At 36.9% G+C, this 23,176-nt stretch overlaps 1 protein-coding gene across 1 annotated transcript in view; it reads right to left on the bottom strand.

Annotated features, from left to right (window-relative positions):
* The window catches only part of Trhde (thyrotropin releasing hormone degrading enzyme), a 335,962-nt gene that overhangs the window by 83,449 nt on the left and 229,337 nt on the right, over window positions 1–23,176 (bottom strand). The window contains exons 7-10 of the mRNA XM_051176235.1: window positions 22,322–22,387; window positions 7,263–7,328; window positions 6,094–6,281; window positions 1,979–2,067 (exon numbers count right to left, since the gene is read on the bottom strand). Coding sequence (XP_051032192.1) covers window positions 1,979–2,067; window positions 6,094–6,281; window positions 7,263–7,328; window positions 22,322–22,387 — 409 coding nt within the window. The remainder of the gene's footprint in view (window positions 1–1,978; window positions 2,068–6,093; window positions 6,282–7,262; window positions 7,329–22,321; window positions 22,388–23,176) is intronic.

Below are 23,176 nucleotides of genomic sequence, written 5' to 3'. Positions count from 1 at the left end.
TTTTCATATACTGAACCATCTCTGCATCTTTGGGATGATCATCACAGATGATCCTTTTGATGTGTTCTTGGATTTAGTTTAGGCTGCTCAAACATACCACAGGGATACTTGCTCAACTATTTTCAGGGCAGCTTTATGGGTAATAGCCAGAACCTGGAAATAACCACCAGTCCTTCACCCAAGGACTGGATAAAGAAAATGTGGTATTTATACAATGAAGCATAACTCATCTGTGTGTGTGTGAGAGAGAGAGAGAGAGAGAGAGAGAGAGAAGGGAGGGGGAGAGAGAGAGAGAGAGAAGGGAGGGAGAGAGAGAAGGGAGGGAGAGAGAGAGAGAAGGGAGGGAGGGAGAGAGAGAGAGAGAGAGAGAGAGAGAGAGAGAGAGAGAGAGCAGGAAATATGAAGGCAAATGGATAGTAGAAAAAAAATTATCCTGAGTGAGGTAACCCAGATACAGAAAGAAAACTATGGCGTGTACTTACTCATAAATGGATACTAGCTGTCATATAAAGGATAACTATGCTACAATCCACAGACCCAGAGAATCTGGGTAATAAGGGAGGGTTCATGGGTAGGGCAGCCAGATCTCTCTGGAAAGGGAAATATTTGAGATTTTGTGAGTGGACTGAGGATGGGTGGGTATGGAAACATGAGCGATCAGGTTATGGGGGAGGGGAAAATACGGAGGGGGACTGCTGGCCAGGCACATTTCAGAATCTGGTGGAAGCCTGGTACACGAGAACCTCCCAGGGGTCTACAGGGAAGGCCCCAGGTTAGACTCCTGGCCATGTCCTGTGACCAGATTGGTACCTGGCCCAATTGTCATCAGAGGTGCATCATCCAGCAACTGATGGATGCAGATGCAGCGACCCACGGGCAAACGCTGGGTGGAGTCTGGGAATCCTGTGGAGGATGGGAAAGGCGTGTAGGACCCTGGAGAGTCGAGAACACCATGGGAAGGCTCACACAGTCAGCCAACCTGGGCTCATAGGTGCTGGCAAACGATGAAGGGACAACCAGGGAACCTGTATGGGACTGACCTAGGCACTTTGCATATATGTAATATGTATAGTGTGGTCCTCTTGTGGGACACCTAACAGCAGGAACAAGAGCTAGTTTTGACTCTTTTACTGGCGTTTGGACCCTACTGGGTCACCTTGTCCAGCCTTGATAAGCCATTTTTTATTAATATTCATGGGAGACCTGCCCTTTCCCAGATGGAGACAGAGGTGGTGGGGATTTGGAGTAATTGGGGATTGGCTAGATGCAAAGAAAGGACTGGGAGGGAAGGATGGGAAGATGCTATGGCCAGGATGTAAAATAAAGAGACAAATAAAAAAATAAAACAATAAAATAAATAAATTAATTAATTTAAAAAACAAAAATAAATAAACAAAATAACCCATTTGAATCACTCGCAAAGTCTTAGGTGCACTGTAGCTTTCAACATACAAAAATGCTTATAGCAAAAAGGTTAAGAAAGGGGCACTCTTGATAATTCTTTTATTTTTGACAGAATTGTAATAAACTTACAGGAGGGATTCCTTTCTGTATTTCTTGTACTTCCCCAGAACCAGGAAAGGATCATTTTTTTAATGTGTTATTAAAAACAAGGAAGAAGCCCCCAACAAAAATGAGGTCCCTGCTTCAGCATCCTTCATACTGTATGACTAATTGTGATCATACTTCAATTATGATTTGGATTATAAATTCATACAGTCCTAAAAAATTATACTATACTTACTTAAATACTTTCTCTTGACTTTGAAAGAAACATAAACATAATATTAATATATTATTATAAATCAGGCTATTTGGATATAGTAACATGCCTAATTTTTCAGAAGTGATTATCATTACTGTGTTTTTTCTCCATAATTTGTCTTTATTCACATTTTGAAGCGGCTGAAAACAGAGGTTAAGATCTAAACAATTATGTGAATGCAAACAGTTCCCTGGGAGAGATTTTATATTTTACCTGATTTGTTAGACACCCAAATAATTGTCTCTGAAGACACATGGCTTCTATTTCCTACCACAATGGTTAATGGAATCTGCCACAGGTAACTGGAAGATAAAGAAAGCTTTAAGAGTAAAAACAGATATATCAAAACAAAATGAAGCAAGCATTGCCTATGTTCCTTCTGTGCAAATTTCATTCCTCTTTTTTTATTTTTTTTGAAAAAGAAATTAAATTATCAACTAATCAATTGGTCAATCAATTTGTAAAATAAGTCCCAAGCCTAAAGAATGTATGCAGAGGGCAAACATACCTTCCCAAGGCCAGTAAAGAGATACTTGGTGTCTAATAGTTTTAAATTCTATGGAAAAGAATTTCTACAAAACAATTTATCTTTCAAAAAGAGATCTGCATTTTAGAAATAAATGCAACTAAAATCTATAAATCTGAGCTTGCACCATTTATTGATTAAAGTAAAAAAAATTAGCCATCTTCTGCTCATTTTTTTCTGGATTAGACTAATAGACAAGTCAGTAGTTTCCTATATTTGCATATTAATATTGTCCTTATTTATTGCCTAACAAGTCTGAGGGGCACTATCCACATATCTTACAGAGAGATTAATATGGCACACCAAAGTAACTCAGCAAACAATAAAGTAAGAAAAAGCAGCCAATATTCACTAAAATTTACATCTAAATAAAGAAAAATGTGGGCATACTTCATGTTCTGTTTTCTGAAAGAAATTTCTAAATTGATTGTGACCAAGAAGCCACCAACAGGAGGGGTCAGCCATGAGTCTTGGCTATTAAATGAAGCATTTTATTTCATTTACCTCTTCATGGGATAAAAATTGAGGTCATAGAAGAAGTAATACCAATGAAATCTCAAATGAGTAGCCAGGCATACGTAAGATGATTTTATAATAAATCCATCAACTTTACTCTGTTTCCTTTTTGAAATATACACAATTGCAACCTTGCATTGTAACTCTAGGAAAAGTGGTAGCTAGCAATTTCTTTTTAGGAAGAGAAATACCTGAAGTATAACAAGAAATTTTGTCCATACTCTATCACTGTGTGAGTGAAAAGGGTATTGAAAAGTTTTAGGAGAGAATGCCTGAGGCATTGTAGTGTAATGAGCATGGCCCCATCTTTGTAGCTGTCTGTTTTCTTCAATAGTTTTCATTTTACAGCAAATCAACATTTAATTCTAATTATTAGAGACAGCCTGAAAATGTGTGTGCATGTTTGAGTTGGGAGGAAAGAATTCTTTATAAAAAAAATAGTATCTATGTGAAAGAAAGATCAGTATAAAATGTGAGTATCAACTCACTGGAGAAGGAAAGCCTGGCTGGGTTGGTACATACAATTCTGTGTAGATCCCAGCTTCAAGAAGCAACTCGGTATATGAGGAGACATTATGCAACACTGCAAAGTAGTGATTTCATTTCTTTTAAAATGCCACAAAATGCCCAACTTTCTAAGTAACAGGATTCTAGTCCAAATGTCACACTATGTCACACATCAGCTAACTTTAGGAAATTTTTAGTTATGTAAGGATCTCCCTAAGCTTTAATACAAGGAGTGCGTGTGAAAAATGTAACTACTGGATCCATTAAAATCTTTCTAGTGTATTGTAGTAATATTCCAATATCCTCAGAAAAAAAATGAAAATAAAAAAAAAATGAACTCAGCTTAGAAAATATGCACAGCTTACTAGAAATTCTGGCACAGGTGATCAAGTTCTATTACATCAATAGAACACAGTGTATAGCAGAGTTAGTAAGGCTGTATGCAAAGGCCATATAGAGATGGCATTGAATCCTTGACCAGAATGTCACAGAGAATTGGATGATCAATACTATAAAGTTAGAATACTCTATTTCAAGTATAGACTTCACTATTTTTTTAAATAGAAAAACAATTCCTGGGACTAATGAGCTGTTTTGCATCGGCATCACATCTTCTTTATATGCTGTGTGGCAGGGTTTGGCTCCTCTGCATGTTTCTGTAATTCTAGCAGACATAAAGCTCTGTCGTTGTGTATGTTTACACAGCCCAGATGATACATTTTCACTTAAAAGACCGGGCTCACAGCTAGTATCACAACGAACGTCACAGACTGACAAGGTGTTTTTGTACAAAATTTGTCCTGTCACCCTTTATGTATCCGTTATGTTTCTTTATGCATCAGTGACACTATGTCAGGATAGCAGTTCTCAGAGGCCTGACCCGATCTCTCTCTCTCTCTACCTTTGCTGCAGCAAACTGCTTCCCGGCAAAGCTAAGTTTGATGCCTGATGCTGTTAACCCTGGACCCAGACAGTGAGGGAGTAACAGGAGGCAGTAGGTGCTGAATGGACCAAAAAAAAACTAGAGAAGCCCTGGCTCTCCCTGACCACAGTGAGGTTGTGGCATGGTGATGCATATTTTGAGAATCCAGAGAATTGGGTGAGATAGGTACAACGGTCAATGAATATGCGGAGTAAGGGGTATAAGGCCCTGATTTATTGCTGGAGAGGAATCTCAGCAGGCAACAGATTTACTGAACAAGAAGACCTGAGTTCAAATACCCAGCACCCACATAAAGTTGTAGTACACATGTATGATGATCTCAATGGAGACATAGGAAGCAGAGCCAGGACCGCAGAATCCAGACCATCTAGCCTGGCATACACAATGATGAATCCTGTCCAAATCAAGATGTAAGGTGAGGACTAGTACCTGAGGTAGCTCTTTAACCTCCACGTGTGCAGTTAGACACACACAAACATGTACATTTGTACATACTTTCCTAAAGCCATTGTGAAGTGCATTCATCACAAGCACCAATGGATTTCTCAACCATGGCTCTGTACATCCATGCCTGAACCAAACTGACATGGAAATGGTTTCTAGTCCTATTAATTGATGCCAAACTGTGTGGGCCAGGGCTCACGGGTACTACAATTTTCTTTACTAATTTCACTATCCCCTCTGTCCCTCACTGTCTCTTTCCTCCCCAGCCCCTTGCAGTCCACTCTTACTAACGCTTCTTGTAAGAAACTGAAAATGACTTATCAAAGTTTGATCTTCCTTCGATCGGCCTTTAAAATAAGGGACAAAGCAGAAAACATGGAATAAAATAAATAAGATATTTAAGGTAAAGTTAAAATATAACCAATCAAGTTTTCGAGCCAATGCGATGGCTGGGAAACAGGAATGTCTATGAGTTATAGGGTAGCTATAGTGAGCCTGAAACCAGCTGGACCACAGAGTGAGCTCCAGTTTTGACAAAAGTCAACTAAACAAGGAACAGTTCCCTACATGTTATATCTAGCCAATGAGCTCAAGCACTGTAATTGAGATCAAAAGAACATATGTTGATGCTACATGGCCCCACTGAAGCTTGGATTATTTTAAGGTCTACATTATGTTCCTTTAGCTCAGACATTATTAAGTACAGAACTTTTGGTTTAATGAGGTTGTTTTTTCTGGATTGTTAGTTTTGCCTCTCATTTGTCTTGTAAAGAACATTTGGTTCAATTCCACTAAATTAATAGCGACACATTTTAACAATTGAATTTAAATCAAGAGCTATTCGTAGAAAAGGGAAGATGCAAATCTTATCTTTGAAAGTCACCATGTTGATTCAAAGGTCTGCCCTCTGAAATAAATGCCTTTACATTGAAAGCTAAAATCTCGAAAGAAGGATAGAGAGGAGGCTCACTGACTAACAGCACTGGCTGTTCTTCCAGAGAACCCAGGTTTGAATTCCAGTACCCACAAGCCATCGAGCAACTGCCTATAACCCCAGTTCCAGTGGATCTAATGACCCTTTGGCTTACCTGGACGCCATTCACTCACAGGGTGTACAGACAAACATGTGGGCAAAACACCAGACCCACTAAATAAGTAAATGATGCAGTTTTAAAAATCTCCAGGAAATAGAAATAAAAGAGGAAAAGCAACGCAACAGCAGATAGAAACATTAAACTATATTCCATTTACATTTCAGAAGTTCCTCAATGGTAAATCAAATATATCTTAAAGCTTTTAAATGTAAAACTTTCCTCAACAACTTATAATGTTAAAACGCAATGTGAAATATTAAAAACCACAAGCTCCTTCCAAAGAACAAGCATGTCATACCTGTTATTCTGAAGTTGGAGTGCTTTGGTTTTAGCACTGATGTCATAAATGAAATGTTGTTGGGTGATAATTATTCTGTTTTCTACTGTCATGTTACCCAGGATGGTGATGACAGGATATCCCATCTGGAGTGTCCACTGATCCATTACTTCTTGTATGTTCACGTATTTCCCATTCCTCTTTAAAGCCTTTGCAAACAAAGTTGTACAAGTTAATCTAATCACACTTCTTGTAAGCATAATTAACATTAATCTGTCCACATTTTTATCATTACAATTTACCTCAATATAAAAACATTTAAAATCAGTGAAGCCAACATTAAGTGCTAGTAAAATTAATCTTCTTACCTTGAGCTTCTTATATTGCTTTGTTCCACATATGTGTGTGTGTGTGTACATATATGTACAGCTGTGTTTTACTAACATTACATTTTTTTACATCGCAGTACATAAAGTGGAAGTTGCTACTACAGGTGCTTCTACATCATTTTATATTCCAGACAGGTCTACTATCACGAGGTAAAATTTTTTTCTAAAAACTTCAGTATTTCTGTTTTGAACACGAATCTACAATGCCACATTAAAATTTCTTTCAAAAGTATTGTCATGATTCATGCACAAGACCTGTAGAAGATCATGTCGGTCAAAATCCCCAATGTGGATGGAAAAGGGAGATCACAAAGGCCACACTTAGTTGAGGAGCTACTGGCAATTGGTGACTAGTGTGAGGAGAGTCAAATTTCTTCAAGTATGTCACCCCGGAGAGGCTACCCAGGCCTATCTGCATCATACAGATGACCCTATACTAATACCAAGCCACATACTGACAGCAGTAACTAGACTCCATGAGATTTTTTTAAGAATTTGAAATTGGGATAGTATCATGATGGGAATAAGATAGGAGGCATTTGAGGGGAGAGGATGGAGGTAGAGTTACTGATCCAAATAGAATATAGATATTTATAAAATTTTCACATAACTAAAATCAATGTCACTTTTCAAAACAGACAAGATATTTAACCAACATCTATAAGTCATGTAATCTTAAGTCTTTAAGAGGAATTATACAACATCATTATAAACTTTCCATGTCAGCAAAAGTTAATATCTTAAAAATGAAATTCAGTTGCTCAGGAAGATATTTTGATACTTGAGCTTCCTCTACTTTACCTCTGATAAAGTGTTCCAGAGATCATTTCTGGCTGCATTGCCATACTTGTGAAGAGTTAAATAATCCTATAAGAATACAAAATTGTAATTACCACTCAAAGGTTAAGCAATTACCAGTAAACACATTTATTTCTCAATTCAATTAACCATTTCCATGTGTGGAATTGCATTAAGGCAAAGAGGAAGACATGCAAAAAGATTTAGAATAGCATTTAAAAATATTCCCAAGAGGGTTAACTAGAGCATATTTCCTAAGTCACCCAGCAATACTAATTTCTTAACAAGGATTTTCACAGCTATAATCATGTCTTACGGATTCCCAAGGTCAAGGAAATACTCTAAGTGAGCTGGTCAACACCAGCTCATTAGGAGACAATGGCCTCTGCAATGAAATACGCAAGAACAAATTATTCCATCACCTTGTTCAGTTGCTCAAAGAGAAACATATTCTTTCATGGAAAAAAATGTTCTTTAGGGGTTATGCAGACACTGAGGGGGGACTGGACACTCTCCATAAGCTCTCTGACAATGGCAAATGTGAGACACATTACTATCAACAACAATAACAAAAAAAAAAAAAGAAAAAAAAAAAGAAAGAAAGGAAACTTCCCTCCTTCGCTTCACAGCTTCAGCCTTAGGACGGCCCATTTCTCATCAAGCTCCATTAGTGGTTAGCCTTTCATACTTTGATTCACACCTTACTCCTTGCTAAGAAGTATGGCCTATCTCATTATCAAGGTGACAGCTATCAAGATAATTAGCACTGGATTTTCTTTTTCTGATTTCAAATTACAAAAATTGAACAAGAAGGACTGATTTTCAGTTTTTAAAATGATGAAGGAATTCTACATTCAAAATTCTATTTTCTTAATAACATGTAGGTAAGAAGACAATTTCTAATATTTTTTTTTCAAAGCTCTTGAACTGAAAAAAGTTGCTGACTTTTCAATACTTTAGGAGGGATTTGGCACCTTGAAGATAATTAACATCAGGGAGGGAAATTTTGATACAAATGTAGAACCTGTGACAGATTCAGCTCTTGCTGGCAATTCACAGCAGAAAAAAATGACTGTTCCCACTTATTCATAGGTTCAGAGATGTCCAACCCCAATATAGCCACCACATGCTCAACTTCATCATCAGGTGTTACAAATAACTTTATTAAACTTAGAACACACACACAACTCATTATAACCAATAAGAACGACAATTTAGATTTAACTGAGCTTCAGGAAGCTTATTCTATATAAACCCAGGAACTACGTTTGTTTGCTTTGGTGGCGGAAGGTGCGTGGGAGGTAGAGAGATGGGTTTTAAATATATGAGTTCAGATTTCAATTTCACTTATTTCTTTATTTCTTTCAGTATTTAAATTAATTGACTTGGGAAGAATGCAGCATTAACTACACCACTAGATGGAGGGATACAGGCAGTCAATGGCTGCTGACAGAGGGGAATCAATTGTACCCAGGGACAAGCCCCACTGATGAGTTATCCAATCCCAGGTGGTCAACATTAAATCCATGGGTATATAAGCAACAATGGATTCTCAAGGAATATATATGTATGTATATATATATATATATATATATATATATATATATATATATATATCTCACAGTATATAATAACAATTACTATTATTATAATACAAGAATATTTTGTGAATAGAGAAGAGCTCAGGGGGCGGGGGAAATAGTAGAAATGATGTAAGTACATTGTACACATTTATGAAATTCTCAAAAAAATATCAAAAAGAGAAACATATCATCTTGTAAGAACATATTAAACTAACTGAACTGAACATATTAAATTAAAATCATTCAGAGTTTGATTCTGCTTTTGGATCATGCTTCTAGAATAATAATGAGGAGAAACAAAGGCTACTATGAGGGCCAATAAATTAATTTTTCACCTCATAGGCCACTAAAATAGTGCCACTTCAAGTGGGTTGAATTGTCACTTGTCAGGTTTAAGTGGCAACCCAGCCTTGGTGCCTCAGTGGAAAGTAATGGCAGCATTCTTTAGGACCCCTCAAGACACAGTTCTCAGACATAATGGAAATCTACATATGCCAAATACTTTTTCCCAGAAAAGGATTTGTCATTCTATTCTTTTTCTTGCACAAACACAATCACTTATTATATGAACAAAATGTCTTTGCCTAGCATGGTTACAAGTAAATCCACAGGATAATGAATTCTGTTCTCGTAGTCATCCATTCATTAACTTCATAAAATATATAAATACCTAGCATGCCAAGAACTGTGTAGGTGCTGAGGCAATGTCAGCAGGGGAAAGCTTACTAAGAACAATTGCATAAACCTAGGTGTAATTCATGTGGGAAGACTTACTTCGATGAGTAAACCTGGAGATGCCATGATACAACTAACTATCAGTTTGCAAGATATATTCAAATGTATGTGCGTAATGAATAAATTTTTTTTGTTTCTTTCAAACCTGCAAGGCAATGAAAAAGGAGATCTCAGACATGAATCTGAAATAGAAATCTATGTTTCTCTCCAGGTATAAAAGACAATCAGTGATCGATTTGGCATATTAGGTAGCATTAAATTCTTTAGTGTTAATGTGTAAAGAATTGTGGGTATTCCACACTAGTTACTTCAGAAAATGAAGTTATTGGAAAAAGTAAGAAAAGAGAACCATTAGCCTATTTGAAAGTACATATAATATGGATAAGTTAAAAGCCAAACATGCAGACAATAAGTTTTTGATAGATCTACTCATGAAGATAGGCATCATGGCACTGGGGAATAAAGATTGGGAATCTGAGGAGTCTGGAATCAAATACGAGGTCCAACACTCACTAGCTGTGTTATATGTGCGCTATGAACAAGCCAAGATATTTAAGCTCGTTCTGCCTGTTTTCCCATGTATACGATGAAGCTAGTAAAAGGATGCTACACGTAGTTACTTTTCTGAGAATACACATAATGTTAGAGTGGTGAAGAATTCCTGGTATACTCTGATAATTCTGTAGGCAATATTTCATAATCCTTTTAATAATTTCAGGCTATTGGTTGGAAAACTGGGAAAAGGAAGGGAAAGTATCCTTGGTCATACTGAAGAGTCGAACACATGTGAAGTAAGTTTGCCTAGTTTTTTAGCACAGTCTGAGTTGATGGCCCACATTACCTATGCAAATTGCAAGGGAGTAAGGGAAGGGTCATGCCATTTTATTACTGTGTAACCAGCATCACAATGCATAGCCTGGTATACACATCAATATATGTCTGTGATACATCAATGGATGGGCAGGAATGGTTCTCTGTTAATAATGATAATGCAGTATTAACTTGCCTTACTTCCCTAAGACATTCTCTAAAGATAGTGATATAGGGCATGACTCATTATATCAGTGAACACTTTTCAAATATGTTAACTTCATCAAAAGGTTGAATTACTGCAGCTGAGGCAACTTTTTACTTTCTTTGTTAACACGTGGCACAATTCACGACATTTCATGTATGAAAGGCAGTAAGACAAAAATGACGAGAGGAAAAAGTAAAGAGGCAGAGCTAAGTAAAGCACAGGCACTCTTTTTATCTTCTAAGACATGAAAGATAATTACGGAATACTTGTTCTCCTCTTAATAAGTCCCTTAGCCAGAATGGATGGAGAATTAACTATGTAAGTGACTTATTCCTGAGACCATAGGTAATGGCCCAATAAAATCTTTGTGGCTATTTTCTCTGTGTCGAGCTATAAGTAGCAAAACTGTCCAAAGCTCAGTGGCTTTTGAAATAGGAAAACTTCTTCATATTAGCAGAGCTACATAGAGCAGAGCTGAGGCCCCTTGCGTTTGCCTCACCCTCAACGTTTCTGTCTGGAGGGCAGCATCGCCTTCAGCCAGAACTCGCACAGAGGAGAAAGACAGCATACCGTAATGGGACTCTGTCTAAAAGCCAGGAAGTATGCCCCTCAAATCCTGCAGCAAACTCATTTTCAACATTTATCACTCATCGAAATCACATTGCATACTTCTGCAGAAGGCTGTTAATACCGCTTAAGGAAGCATCATTAGGTTCCATGCACAGAGAAACTATGGCCTCCGAAAGCAAATGGCTGAAGGACTTAAAAGAAAATAGGATGTTGCTCATAAGAAAACACAGTGGCCTAGCTTTGGATAGACCGGTACAACTGTATACATTTCTAGGATGAGAAGAGACACTCAAGTTTGGACCTCAGTGACACCAAGGGGAAGAATGTCCTCAACTAGTCTCTAGAGGATCAGATGAACTCAAGTGCTTTTTTTCAGAAGACTTGACAAGGAGGCTGAAGCAAAGGTTTGAAATATTGTTGCTTTCTATCAAGAACAGTTATATCTCTTAAAAAAAATAGTGAGCATTTGTCAATTTTTGGCTATCTAACATTTGAGCTCCATTTTTATACAGGGGCAATAACTCAATGTGGAATGTGGGAGGGAAGCAAGAACTCCCTCTCGGCGATGAAATGGAAAGGACAAAATGCTAAATATTCCCTCTCACTTCCCCTGGCAGCTAAAGTTTAAGCATGTGTCCTGGCCTCCAACAAGAGGATGCTTCAGCCCAGGACTGTCAATCCTAAAGAGGTTATGTAAAATGCCTGCGAAGTACAGAGATCATATCCTGAGGTGAGAAGTCTGTACCGAGCACAGACTGACAATCCCACTAATAGCACCAACTGAGCCAGAGATTCTTAGGTGTGACCTTGGCAAGTGGTCTTGATTTCTAAGCCTTACGGCTACCTTTTGGTGAGTTCTGTTTTCCCATCCTCCGCAATAATACAGAGGATCACTTTTGGTCCTTTTAATAAATTTACTTCTACTTAAATCTGCCAGGGTTTGTTGTTATGTCTAATATATCAACAGTTGATTTCAACAAAGAAATGCTTTTGAAAGATTATTTCGGTGATCCCTAAACAATCTGTACAAAGTACAGTAGGTTTGTTCTGTAAATGTTCTAGGTTTCCCCTGTGTTGTGGCTAGAAGGTATGGGGATAAGATGTGATCATGACAAAAACAACAATCACAAAAAAGGTCAGACAAGCAATATAAAGGTAAACAAATGAATATGATAGAAGGCAGGAAGTTTCACAAATGGTGTGTAGACAGAGTGACAAAAAAAATTTTTTTAAGAAGCTTTTGACTTAAATTGAGCACCTAGGCCAAGGGGCTTAAAACTGGGAACCACCACCCTATGAAACTTAGCCATTTTAAGCAGATAGGGTAAATAAGGTGATTTCCAAGCAATTCACAAGCAACAGACATGATTAGATGCTCCTGTAATAGCAAAGATGCCCAAGAGCCTGGCTCATGCACTTGAGTGCATACATTCAATACCTCGGCCTTGCGGGAAAAATAGAACAAACTCATGAGAACCATCACGGAGAACAAAGAAAACTACACTAGAGACCAAGGTGTTTATTTTGGTTCATATTTGCAGACTGTATTTTAGAAATTATGACACTAAATGAGCATGAGTAGCAGAGGATTGAGGGAGAAAGTCTCGTGCAAAAAGAAAAAAAAGACAAAAAACAAAAACAAACAAACAAAAATAATGGAAGGAATGCCTGTAGCTTAATTCTGTCAGACAAGAATCAATAATGGAAAGGAATAAGTCATTATCCAAGTTTCCAAATTCTAGTATGAGAGGAACTAAATCCATTGCCAAGCATGTTTCATGTAAGAAGTTTCGAGCAGCTGCATAAAGTAGAAAAATACAAGAAAATAAGTGAGGCATTTAGAAAATAAATCTATTTGAGATGGTATTAGAACTATAGTTGGTCATAATTGTTTGCAAGCCATTCTGAGTCAGAAATTTAAATGTGTGTTTATCCTAAATTTACCTTCAGAAGTGGCTTGCCTAAACATGTATTCATTCAGTTTTTTCCCCCCCCCAGGAACACAAAGGTGTTTAACATATTTTTAAAAATCCATCCTCCTGTTTAATGAATGTAAATTTTGTAAAAATTAGTATTTTTTCATAAGAGGTTGTCAAATAAAGCATGAAACAGAGTCTTTTACATCAAAACAACCTGCCAGCATTTGAAAAGGGTTTTTGTTTGTTTAGTCGCTTTAAATTATAGACAATAGAATATCCCCACACAACTTTGGCTTCCAAGTCTCTCCTATGTAGCAATTACAGATCGCAGCATCAATGCCTACAAGTAGGAGTATTATGAGTTACAATATTGTCACTGCTAGACTTGCTCTCCAATGCAGAACAACCTGAACAGGTTCTACACCTGTCAGCGAAATAGTGAAAATATAATAGTCTACAGGGGGTTTTCCAGGTACTAAAATACACCCACCTCTCACTGTTGCTGCTAGTGTGAAATATTACCAAGACATAAAATGATCTGTTGGTAAAACCTGAAGTTTGAGAAAAGCTTTTTTTTTTTTTTTTTTTTTTTCTGGATGCCCTGATAAAGGGTTTTGACCACTACAAGCTCTCAAATATAGATAAAGTATATCCTGGCAGATTAAAAAAAAAAAAAGTACACTGCCTTTTGTAAATCAAGATGCCCAGTGCTTACAGAAATAGTCATGGTGCCTTAGTGTTTCCCTAAGATGTATACTGGTTGCAGATATGTGCATAGAGTGCCTTCATTGTTCAATTCTCTTCTCATACCTCTCAGGCACCAGCAACACTTGGAGAAGAGTATATAATTCAATCAATCAGAAAGAAACAAAACAATCCATTGTTTGTGTACTGAAAAATCTAGAAGACTTCTTCCTGATCTTCCCCAGTAATGTGGATTTTAGAAGTTATCTATTTTCTCTAAACATTAATTTCTTCAGCTGAAAACCATATATAATTAACTACCTGATAAACATTCATAAAGAATGCGACATGAAAACATTTAGAAAATGTTTATCACATAAAGTACTTCTGTTTATTTTAATAGGAACATTGATGGTAAATAAATACAAAGTTTTCTTATTTTAAATAAAAAGCCAAGAGTCAGCATAGTCTTCAACATTTCCTCCAAGAGAAGCCAACATGTCCCAGAAGCCAAACAAAGGAATCGTATGCTCTAAGCTCAGTAAGGAAAATATCGTGAGGAGGAAGTTAAGGGAAAGAGAAGAGGAGAAAGAAAATGGAAAGGGGAGGGCATAAGTGGCTGTCCAATCAGAAAGGACTGATCAGAAGGGGCTGTCCAATCAGAAAGGACTGGGTCTTATGTGGCTCCTCTGGTACTGGGGTAGACCATGCAGTTTTGCATACAGCTCTACCAAAGTTACATGAGCATGAATTATGGATTATAATTATAATTGTGGAAATGAGAGAAAATGCTGCTGGCATATTTTATTGCATACCAATTTGTCTTTTTTAAGTTAAATTGATGAATATAATTTTTTTCTCTTCAAAAATATGAATGGTGATTTTCATTTATTTTTAAAAGTTCTTCTTTCATGTAAGAAGTAAAAGTTTTGACTCTCGTGCATTTGAAATGCACATGCATATTTTCTGTAATGTACTCACTCATTTTAGCTTTGTAGTTAATTATTTGAAAATTTAAATGTTAATTAAAGCAAACCCAATACCTCCAAAAACTTGCAATGGTATCAATATTATGTGATATTGATTGATCACAAGAAACCATTATGAAATATTCACCTTTATATTTACAAAATACCTAAACCTTCCCAGCACTTTAAGTGGCGCATAGACAAATTTGAATGAAGCATCTCTAGTAATTTTACATTAAGAGTCATTCAGCTATCATCATAATAAATATACCATACTGTCTGTTTAGGAGTTAACCACAGTGTGCTATCTCTGTTCTGATGGCTAACTTTTAGTTTGTTTTAAAATCCACATGCAAGGGATCAAGTACTCACATTCATAAACTGATGATTCTCAAATAAAAACCTCAAATGCACATGCTTACATATAAAAAACACAAGAACATGCTATTGAGGGTCTTGTTGCTACTGATAATCACTATGGCTTTGTGTCTGTCATTATCCTTGGACTATCAGAATTTTATGAGCACAAAACCAATAATAATGACATTTTCTTTTTGCTTTTTATCCACACCTCATTGCTTACATTGATTTGCATAAGCAATTTCCACCCTGATAATTGGAGCCAAACATGTTGTTGCAGGTTACCTTATGGAAGAGAGCAGTTAAATACTAATTAAGAGGAATATTTCTCTATCCAAGCATATTTTAAACTTTACTGACTTATTCTCACTGACTGAGCAGGATACCGTCTCCCTCTCTGACAGCAATTTTAGGGTTTGAGTTTGCATCCAGCTTAACACTGATCTTCTTTACATTTTAATTCCCCGATGTTGACTTATCATAACATGAAGAGTGATAGTGCAAGGCCCAGATAGTTAATATAAAAATGTTTCATTTCAAAAGAAAAAGTGATGACGGTGTGGATTAATTATTTTAATAGCTGTTGAATCAATCAATCAGTGTTCCTTAAAGATTTCATATTTTCATAAAAATCAGGGAAAAAGAAAAAAATGAATTTAGGTTGATTCAAACAAGCAACAGAGAAACATGGAGGCTCCAAATGATTTCACAGAGGTTCTACCTAAGCACAGCATTACCAGCATATGCTATTTTAAGGTATTCCTATAGTACGTAAGTAGAATAGGGGCTTCAGGCTATAGGAACTGAACCTAAATTACAAAACCAAGGTTCAAAACTGTAGACACTATTGAATTGCTCTTGTGTATGTTATGGCCATAAGCATTTCTACTTGAGGGTAAAAAATAATGTGTATGTATTGAGTGAAAGCTCTGTGACAAATAAAAGATGTACACATTATCAACAAGACGGTAGGAGGTGGGAATTGTTTTTCTGCTAAGTTATTGATGCATATATTTAGTTTTAGGATCAAGAGAGATTCCTAAAAGGAATGTAAAATGACCAAGATGCTCTACAGAAACAATAAACAAAGCAAAACAAAACAAAGGGATATATGTTGCATGGAAAAGATACTTAATTCTGGACACTGAGTCCAAATAGAAGAGAAGGATGGAGGCATACTGCTTGTCTTCTGCCCCAGAGACCCACAAAGAAAGAACTCCATTTAGAATGGCAATGAGAAATCATTTTCAAATAGATGTGAACTTGTACATCTTATTTCCGTGGCCTTCCACAGTGGCTGAGGGAGTGTTCATGACACAGACAAGATATTTACACAGTGTACCCCGAGCCTGTAGCCAGGGAATATGTCTGGTTGCCAGTGCCCTGCTTTCCTCATTGTCTTTGACTGGAAGTCTCAATAGGTAATGCAGATGTTTTCTGGTCATAATCACCCACTGGCAATATCCTAGGAGAAAATCTGGGGAACTGTAACCTCACTTCCGATATCACATTCAGAGTTGCATGTAAAAAAGAAGCAGCTTGAGACAGCCACTGCTGATTCTTCTCACAGTGCTTGCCAAATCTCAGGAGTATTGGCTAACCTAGGGCAACATAATGAGGAAGGAGCCTACAGTTGTGATCATGCAAGACAAAAGTCTGTACATCTTACGTTACTGAAACCACCAAAACAATTATTTTCAATGGCAAGGTACCCTATGGATGGGTCAGCAATATGCCTTTTGTTCTGTTCCTTATTGTAGAAGAGCAATAACTTCTAAATGTTTAAATCTGTATACACATGACTGGTATTGATATACCTAGTATGAATGACTCAAGGTAACTAACATAGATGATACAGATATTATGACAAATGCATATTAGTTATATATGATACCAAAGCTCCTGACTTCCTGAAAACTACTTTCTTGAATTGTTCTCTTGCATCTCTCTTGACATTAGAAAATGCTTGCATAGAATGTTAAATCCATTTCCCATTGAACTAAATAGATTCATTTTAAGATTCCTCTGAGTTTTGTGGAATACATTTCACAGAACAGTAAGTATGTAGAATGTGAAAATATATACATTTCTACATTTTGAGTACATGTGATTTGTAAATGGAAGGCATAACCCAACAACAGAAAAGTTTATATTTGATTTTCCCCATGGTCCATGTTAATGAGAACACGAAAGCTGAAGTTTATTTAGTAAGAAATGGTTCTACGCCTTAACAAAAACAAAGCAAAAAAAAAAAAAAAAAAAAAACAAGTATCTACACGTTTCCTGTCTTTATTAGATCCTTTAAAAAGGCAGAATTGACAGAGGATAATAAGACTGTAGCAATACACGTGTTCATTGTATTTGTGTTAAGAATGGAATAAAGATAAGAAAACAAATAATGAGAAGGCTTTGCACACGGGCTTCAAAGGTCTAAATTCCCTGATGTCTTGCTAGTGTCAAAAATAGTTCCACTTGTTGAGAAAGTAAGTCCCTCCCTTGTCAGAATTCCCTTTAGTAATAGTCAACAAAGGGAGTCCTAAATTCTCCTCAAAGCCAGCATCCAGGACACTGTCCTGCCACCACACCTATAAACAGAGTCAACTCCACAATGAAGGGGTACAACTAGAAATTCTGACCTTAGAAAACACAACGTACGCTATGGGAATCATCAAGAAATTAAAAAAAAAAAAAAAGCCCATAGCAAATGTCACGTAAGACAACCATAGATTAATCATACAAAAAACAAATTAAATAAATATCTAGAGCAAAGCAGGAGAATGAATATATAGCTTAAACCCCAGGGCAACATAAGTCGAATTTTATACCAGAAAAACAAAACACACTATTAGCAAAACTTGTAACAATGCAGCAGATGCTCTTCTGGTTTGATACAGCTGCATTGCTGCAATGCTGTGAACACCAATGGCCACCAAGAAGCTCTAGAGCAGGAAGCCACTTCTGCACATGCAGTCTATGGTACTCCTCCATCAGGTTGAAAACAGCCATCCCAAATTAAAATATGAAATAAAATTGCCAGCCTGATAACTGCCCTGAACAAATCCTATATTCAGAAACCATGGAGGATGGAAGAGGCCTTGTAGAATTTAGTTTTGAGTTTTGTAACTATGAGGTTATGATTTCATGACTTAGAGGAGGCTCAGCATTAATTAAGAGAAATGAGAATTATTTCTCCCTACTTATCCCGTTGCCTCAAGCGTCCCACAAAATGCATGCTGTCATTTTGTGTAATGGATTAAATATAACAGTGGATGTGTAGAACTTGCAAAAATATAATCACTTCTGTGTATTAATATATATGTATATGTATATGTATATATACATATATATATATATATATATTATGAATGGCACAGGTAATCAACAACAGAAAAGTTTAAACTAGGCTCATTTTGCAAGGCTCCACTTTCAATTCAAACACAAAAAGTAAAGCTGCCTTATTAGCAACATTAGGAACTAAACTTACAACATACGTTATTCATAAAACAAGATGCTTCAGATAATTTTCTTAAAAAAAAAAACAGTCAGTACCTTACTAATAAAGACATGGGTAGCAAGACATGGGGTGAAAATCGTCTAGGAGTGTGACCATCTGACCTTCCTTTTTGTCTGGAGACCCAGCAAGAGAGCATCTCTCCTTCCATCCCAATCTAATAAGGCCCATGAATCTCTAAGTCCCTCCCTACCCCTTCCTGTGCATCTCTCCATCTGTATTCCTGGAATTCTCCATCCTCTCTATGGCTAATTCCTGTCACCTAGTAGCTGGCTCCACGCCCTGATCCATGGTTAATTTTATCAACTCAGTCTTAGTTTCACACTGCAATCAAATGTCCAACAACAGGGTTTTTTTTTTTTTCCTCAAAAACTTTTATAATCCCTGACTTCTGAGGTTTACATTCAACTGAAAATTTAACGTACATACTTCCATACAAATTACTGTGCAATGTATACAATATTGTTGAATGTCTATTCAAATATCTAAGAAAATTTGAATATATAATAAACTGACCCAGAGACCTACTAATCTGGCACCAGGTAAATGTCCAGAGATCCACAAAGATGTCCCTAAATAAGAATCTAAGAAATAGTGGAGAGGCTATTTAAATGTCCTTCCCCTATAGTGAGATTGATAACTACCTCAGAGCCTTCACCCAGAGCAGAGATCCACAGCTAAACACTGACCTAAACTCCTGGAATCCAATTGTAGAGAGGGAGGAGCGATGAGCAAAGGGGTCAAGACCAGGCTGGGGAAAACCACAGAAACAGCTGACCTGAACAAGGGGGAGCTCATGGACCCCAGCTAGACAGCTGGGAAACCAAAATAGGACCAAAACACGCTCCCTGAATGTGGGTGCCAGTTAGGAGACCTGGGCAGTTTATGGGGCCTCTGGTGGTGGAACCAGTATTTAGTGCACTAGTGCATGAATGGACTTGGAAGCCTATTCCCCCATGGATGGATACTCTGTCAGCTCAGATACACGGAGGAGGGTCTGATGTGACAGACTTTGATCATTCCCCCATGGAAGGCCTCACCTTCCCTGGGGAGTGGATGGGGAATAGGATGTGGGGTTTGGTTGGGGGCATGGGAAGATGGGAGGGAAAGGATACTGGAATTGATATGTAAAATAAGATTGTTTCTAATTTAAATAAAAAAGAAACTATGTAAAAAAGTTATAAATAACATATTTGTAAATACTTTTGTTGCAAAAAAAAAAAATATCTCAGGAAAGTCCATACAGATATGGGAAATTATCACAAGAACACAAATCTAGTTAGATAATGAAGATGCTGCTATCATAGAATGATGTCATATCATAGCATGAGGGAATAATCGGTGCACACAGGGAAAAGATTTAAAGCAAAAACAAAGAGGAAGGACCGAAAGAAGGAAAAATAACATATGACAACATACCACATTTGCAGTTGGAGGTTGACCGAGCCAGTAAATATTAATATAGTCGTTTGAAAATAATACACTTTCATTTGTCAACACAGAAATAGCCATGGTTAATGTAAAAATAATGAATAGAGGTGAGTGCTGACATTCCAGAGTAGCCCTTTCAACAACTTGTAAAGAAAGACTCCCCAGAGCCTTGTGAATGACAAGCTTATTAATATGAACTCTCCCAACACTCAGAACCATGACATGAAGTGTCTGTTCAGGAGGTCATCTCCAAAACGCACCCCATGCATCTTCATGCACAGGAGATGATAATTTATCACCCAGACAGAAGGATCTACTGTAAACTAATCCAAACTGCTGATGACACACTAAATCAGTTTGAGTGATCCGTAGAAATGAAGCTGGAAGCAAGGTACTGAAGGATACAGACCCATCTGATGAATGAGATGTCACGAGGCAAATGAAATGCAATGTTGACAAACATTGACTCCCTTAGTTGAGAATTAACCAAATCAAGTTTGGAGCATAAAATTGCATGTTAACACTTGCTTCAGATGAAAGTTTACCTTAATGGTTTTGTTTGTTTTGCAGTTTCAGATAAAACTGAACAGGCTGGGTTGGAGGAATAGAATATAGGATGTAATATAGGATGCACTCAAAATAATATATTTTACATACCACAGGATATGACAGAATAAGGGGGAAAAAGGCTGCAAACACATTCTGCCCAAATAACGTAACTACAATCACTCAATCTGATGAGCAAATAAATGTACAAAGTTAAGGAGAAATAATAAAAATTGTACGCAGAAAATGATTTCATATCAGCTTGCCACCAGGGATCCAAATTCAATTTATATTGCCCTTATGAAAACTTAAATATTTTCTGAAACTGTCACAAATTCGATGGGGGAAAACAAAACAACTGGGATAAGGAAGGACATTCCTCCAGATGGTTTGTATTCATGGAGGCACTCTGTGAGGGGAAGCAGAAGAAAAGAGTTTCACCAACTATGTGATCAGAATGGAGCCTTCACCCGTTAGCAAAGAGAACCTACATCCTTCAGCAAATACGTTCAATGTTCAGTGGATTCAGCTATTCCGCGGGCGTCTGTACTGAAAAGGGTCACTGAAGTAAATTCGAATGCCTGCTAAAACTAATCTGCAAAAGTAGTTTGCAAGGAAAATTATTCTTCAATGAATTTATATGCTCCCTTTACTCGTTGCATTAAATTTACAGTTTGTCCTATCAAATTTAACTCTTGCCTTTGTTTTTTATCTGTTGGCTTATTTTTGATAAAGATAGAATCCTACTACAAAAATACGACCCAGTCCCCCAGCTGCAGTTTATTTAAATTTCAAAATGAAAAGCTTACTAAGAACAGATAAGATTGATTGCTCTCTCTGTCTTAGCATAATTGTATTTCAGGTGAACATCAATTTACTTTAAAGGACACTTCTAAGTAGCAGAATGCATCATAAATAATTCATCAATCATGGAGACTAGGAGAGTGATTTACTCCAGCAGATTCAAGGGATTCAAAGGTCTCATTTTCTATAGTTGTACCTGCTCTACATTTTTAACAATTTTGTTAAACAAATCCACCCTTACATTTTAGGCTTATTACCCTAAACGCAGTATACACAACTGTCATAGATTCTTTTCTCATACCATATATCCTGATTACAGGGTCCCCTCCCTCTACCCCTCCCAATTCCTCCCCACCTCCCATCCTATCCATACCCACCACATATCTTCCTCACATTGTAAAAGAGCAGGCTTCTAAGAAACAGCAATAAAACACATACCACATGATTATCCCCTTTCTTTTAAAATGACTCACTTGTCTTTCAAATAAACATATTTTGTTTTCATTGGGACAAGTAGAAACTCTGTGTATCAGTAGTAGAACTGTTGGGTATATAACTGAAAAGCAGGAACAAAATTTTCTCAACTATGAAATTTTAGTAAAGCTCACGGTTTGTTTTCATATTACTTAAACATCTCAATGAAGCTCTTATGTAAGTTGTTCAGGACCTGACATGTAAAAATTAGTTGAGTTTGTAAACACCATTTAAACACCTCTGAATTGTACACCGACTTGAGTTTGGGTAGATGATACACTTAGTGTTCTATGATTATTTTTTTTTTTCTTTTGTCATCCTGAGGGACTGAGACTGTCTTGCATATCTTCAATTTCTCCATCAGAGTAGAATATGGGTATTAATAAATCTCCCAAACTGTGAAATCACATTAAAATAACAAGAAAAAGGATAGGAGAAAATAGAAAGCATTTTACTTACTTGCAAACCCCTCTGAAAAACTGAATGGCCCATAAAATTAGCCAGCATTCTAATTAAAGCAGCACCCTGTGGGAAAGGTATTGAAAAGAAAAGAATTTCAACAAGTGTAATTCTAGCAGAGCCACGTGTCAATCAAGAATCTCTCACTCACTTCGTTCATGGTATTCTATATGGAAAATATTCAAGGAGAAAACCATGAAACAGTATCTGGCTTACAGGTTGAAAATGCCATGTTTTCTGCATCTACATGTTTTCTGGATCCAAATCTACTATTTTAAGATGAAAATCCCTCAGACAGTAACCCAAGAAACAGTCTTTATTTAGGAGTAACTAATACTTCTGTGAATATGGTACATGGCAAACTTAATAAAACACTGTACTTATACTCAAAAGCCTATGATCTGGTAACATAAGGACACACATGTTAAGACATATTCATATGATCCGGGCAGTGGTGGCTTAATCCCAGCATTTGAGAGGCAGAGGCAGGTGGATCTCTGTGAGTTTGAGGCCAACCTGGTCTATAGCACGAGTTCAAGGACAGCAAGAGCTACACAGAAAAACCCTGTCTCAGAGACACAAGATGAAAGAAATATTCATATGAACATACAATCTGCAGGTACCATAGCTGTTTGCTGACTGCCTGACTCAAGGGAGAATACTTTACTGCAGAATTGAAAGTGGTCGTGTGAAACACTCAGTTTTTCTGGGTTCAAACTCTATCTCTGCTACGTTTTTAAATATTTTTACCAACACAAATGATTAGACTCTCTTTTTAAATATTTTTACCAAAACAAATGATTAGACTCTCTTGTTTTCTTGTCTTTCAACATGGAGTTGCCAACAGCCCTATTC

This window comes from Phodopus roborovskii, unplaced genomic scaffold (genome assembly GCF_943737965.1).
Source record: "Phodopus roborovskii unplaced genomic scaffold, PHOROB, whole genome shotgun sequence".
NCBI lineage: Eukaryota > Metazoa > Chordata > Mammalia > Rodentia > Cricetidae > Phodopus > Phodopus roborovskii.
The sequence above is the reverse complement of the archived record's forward strand: the minus strand, read 5'-3'. Positions and strand labels throughout refer to the sequence as shown.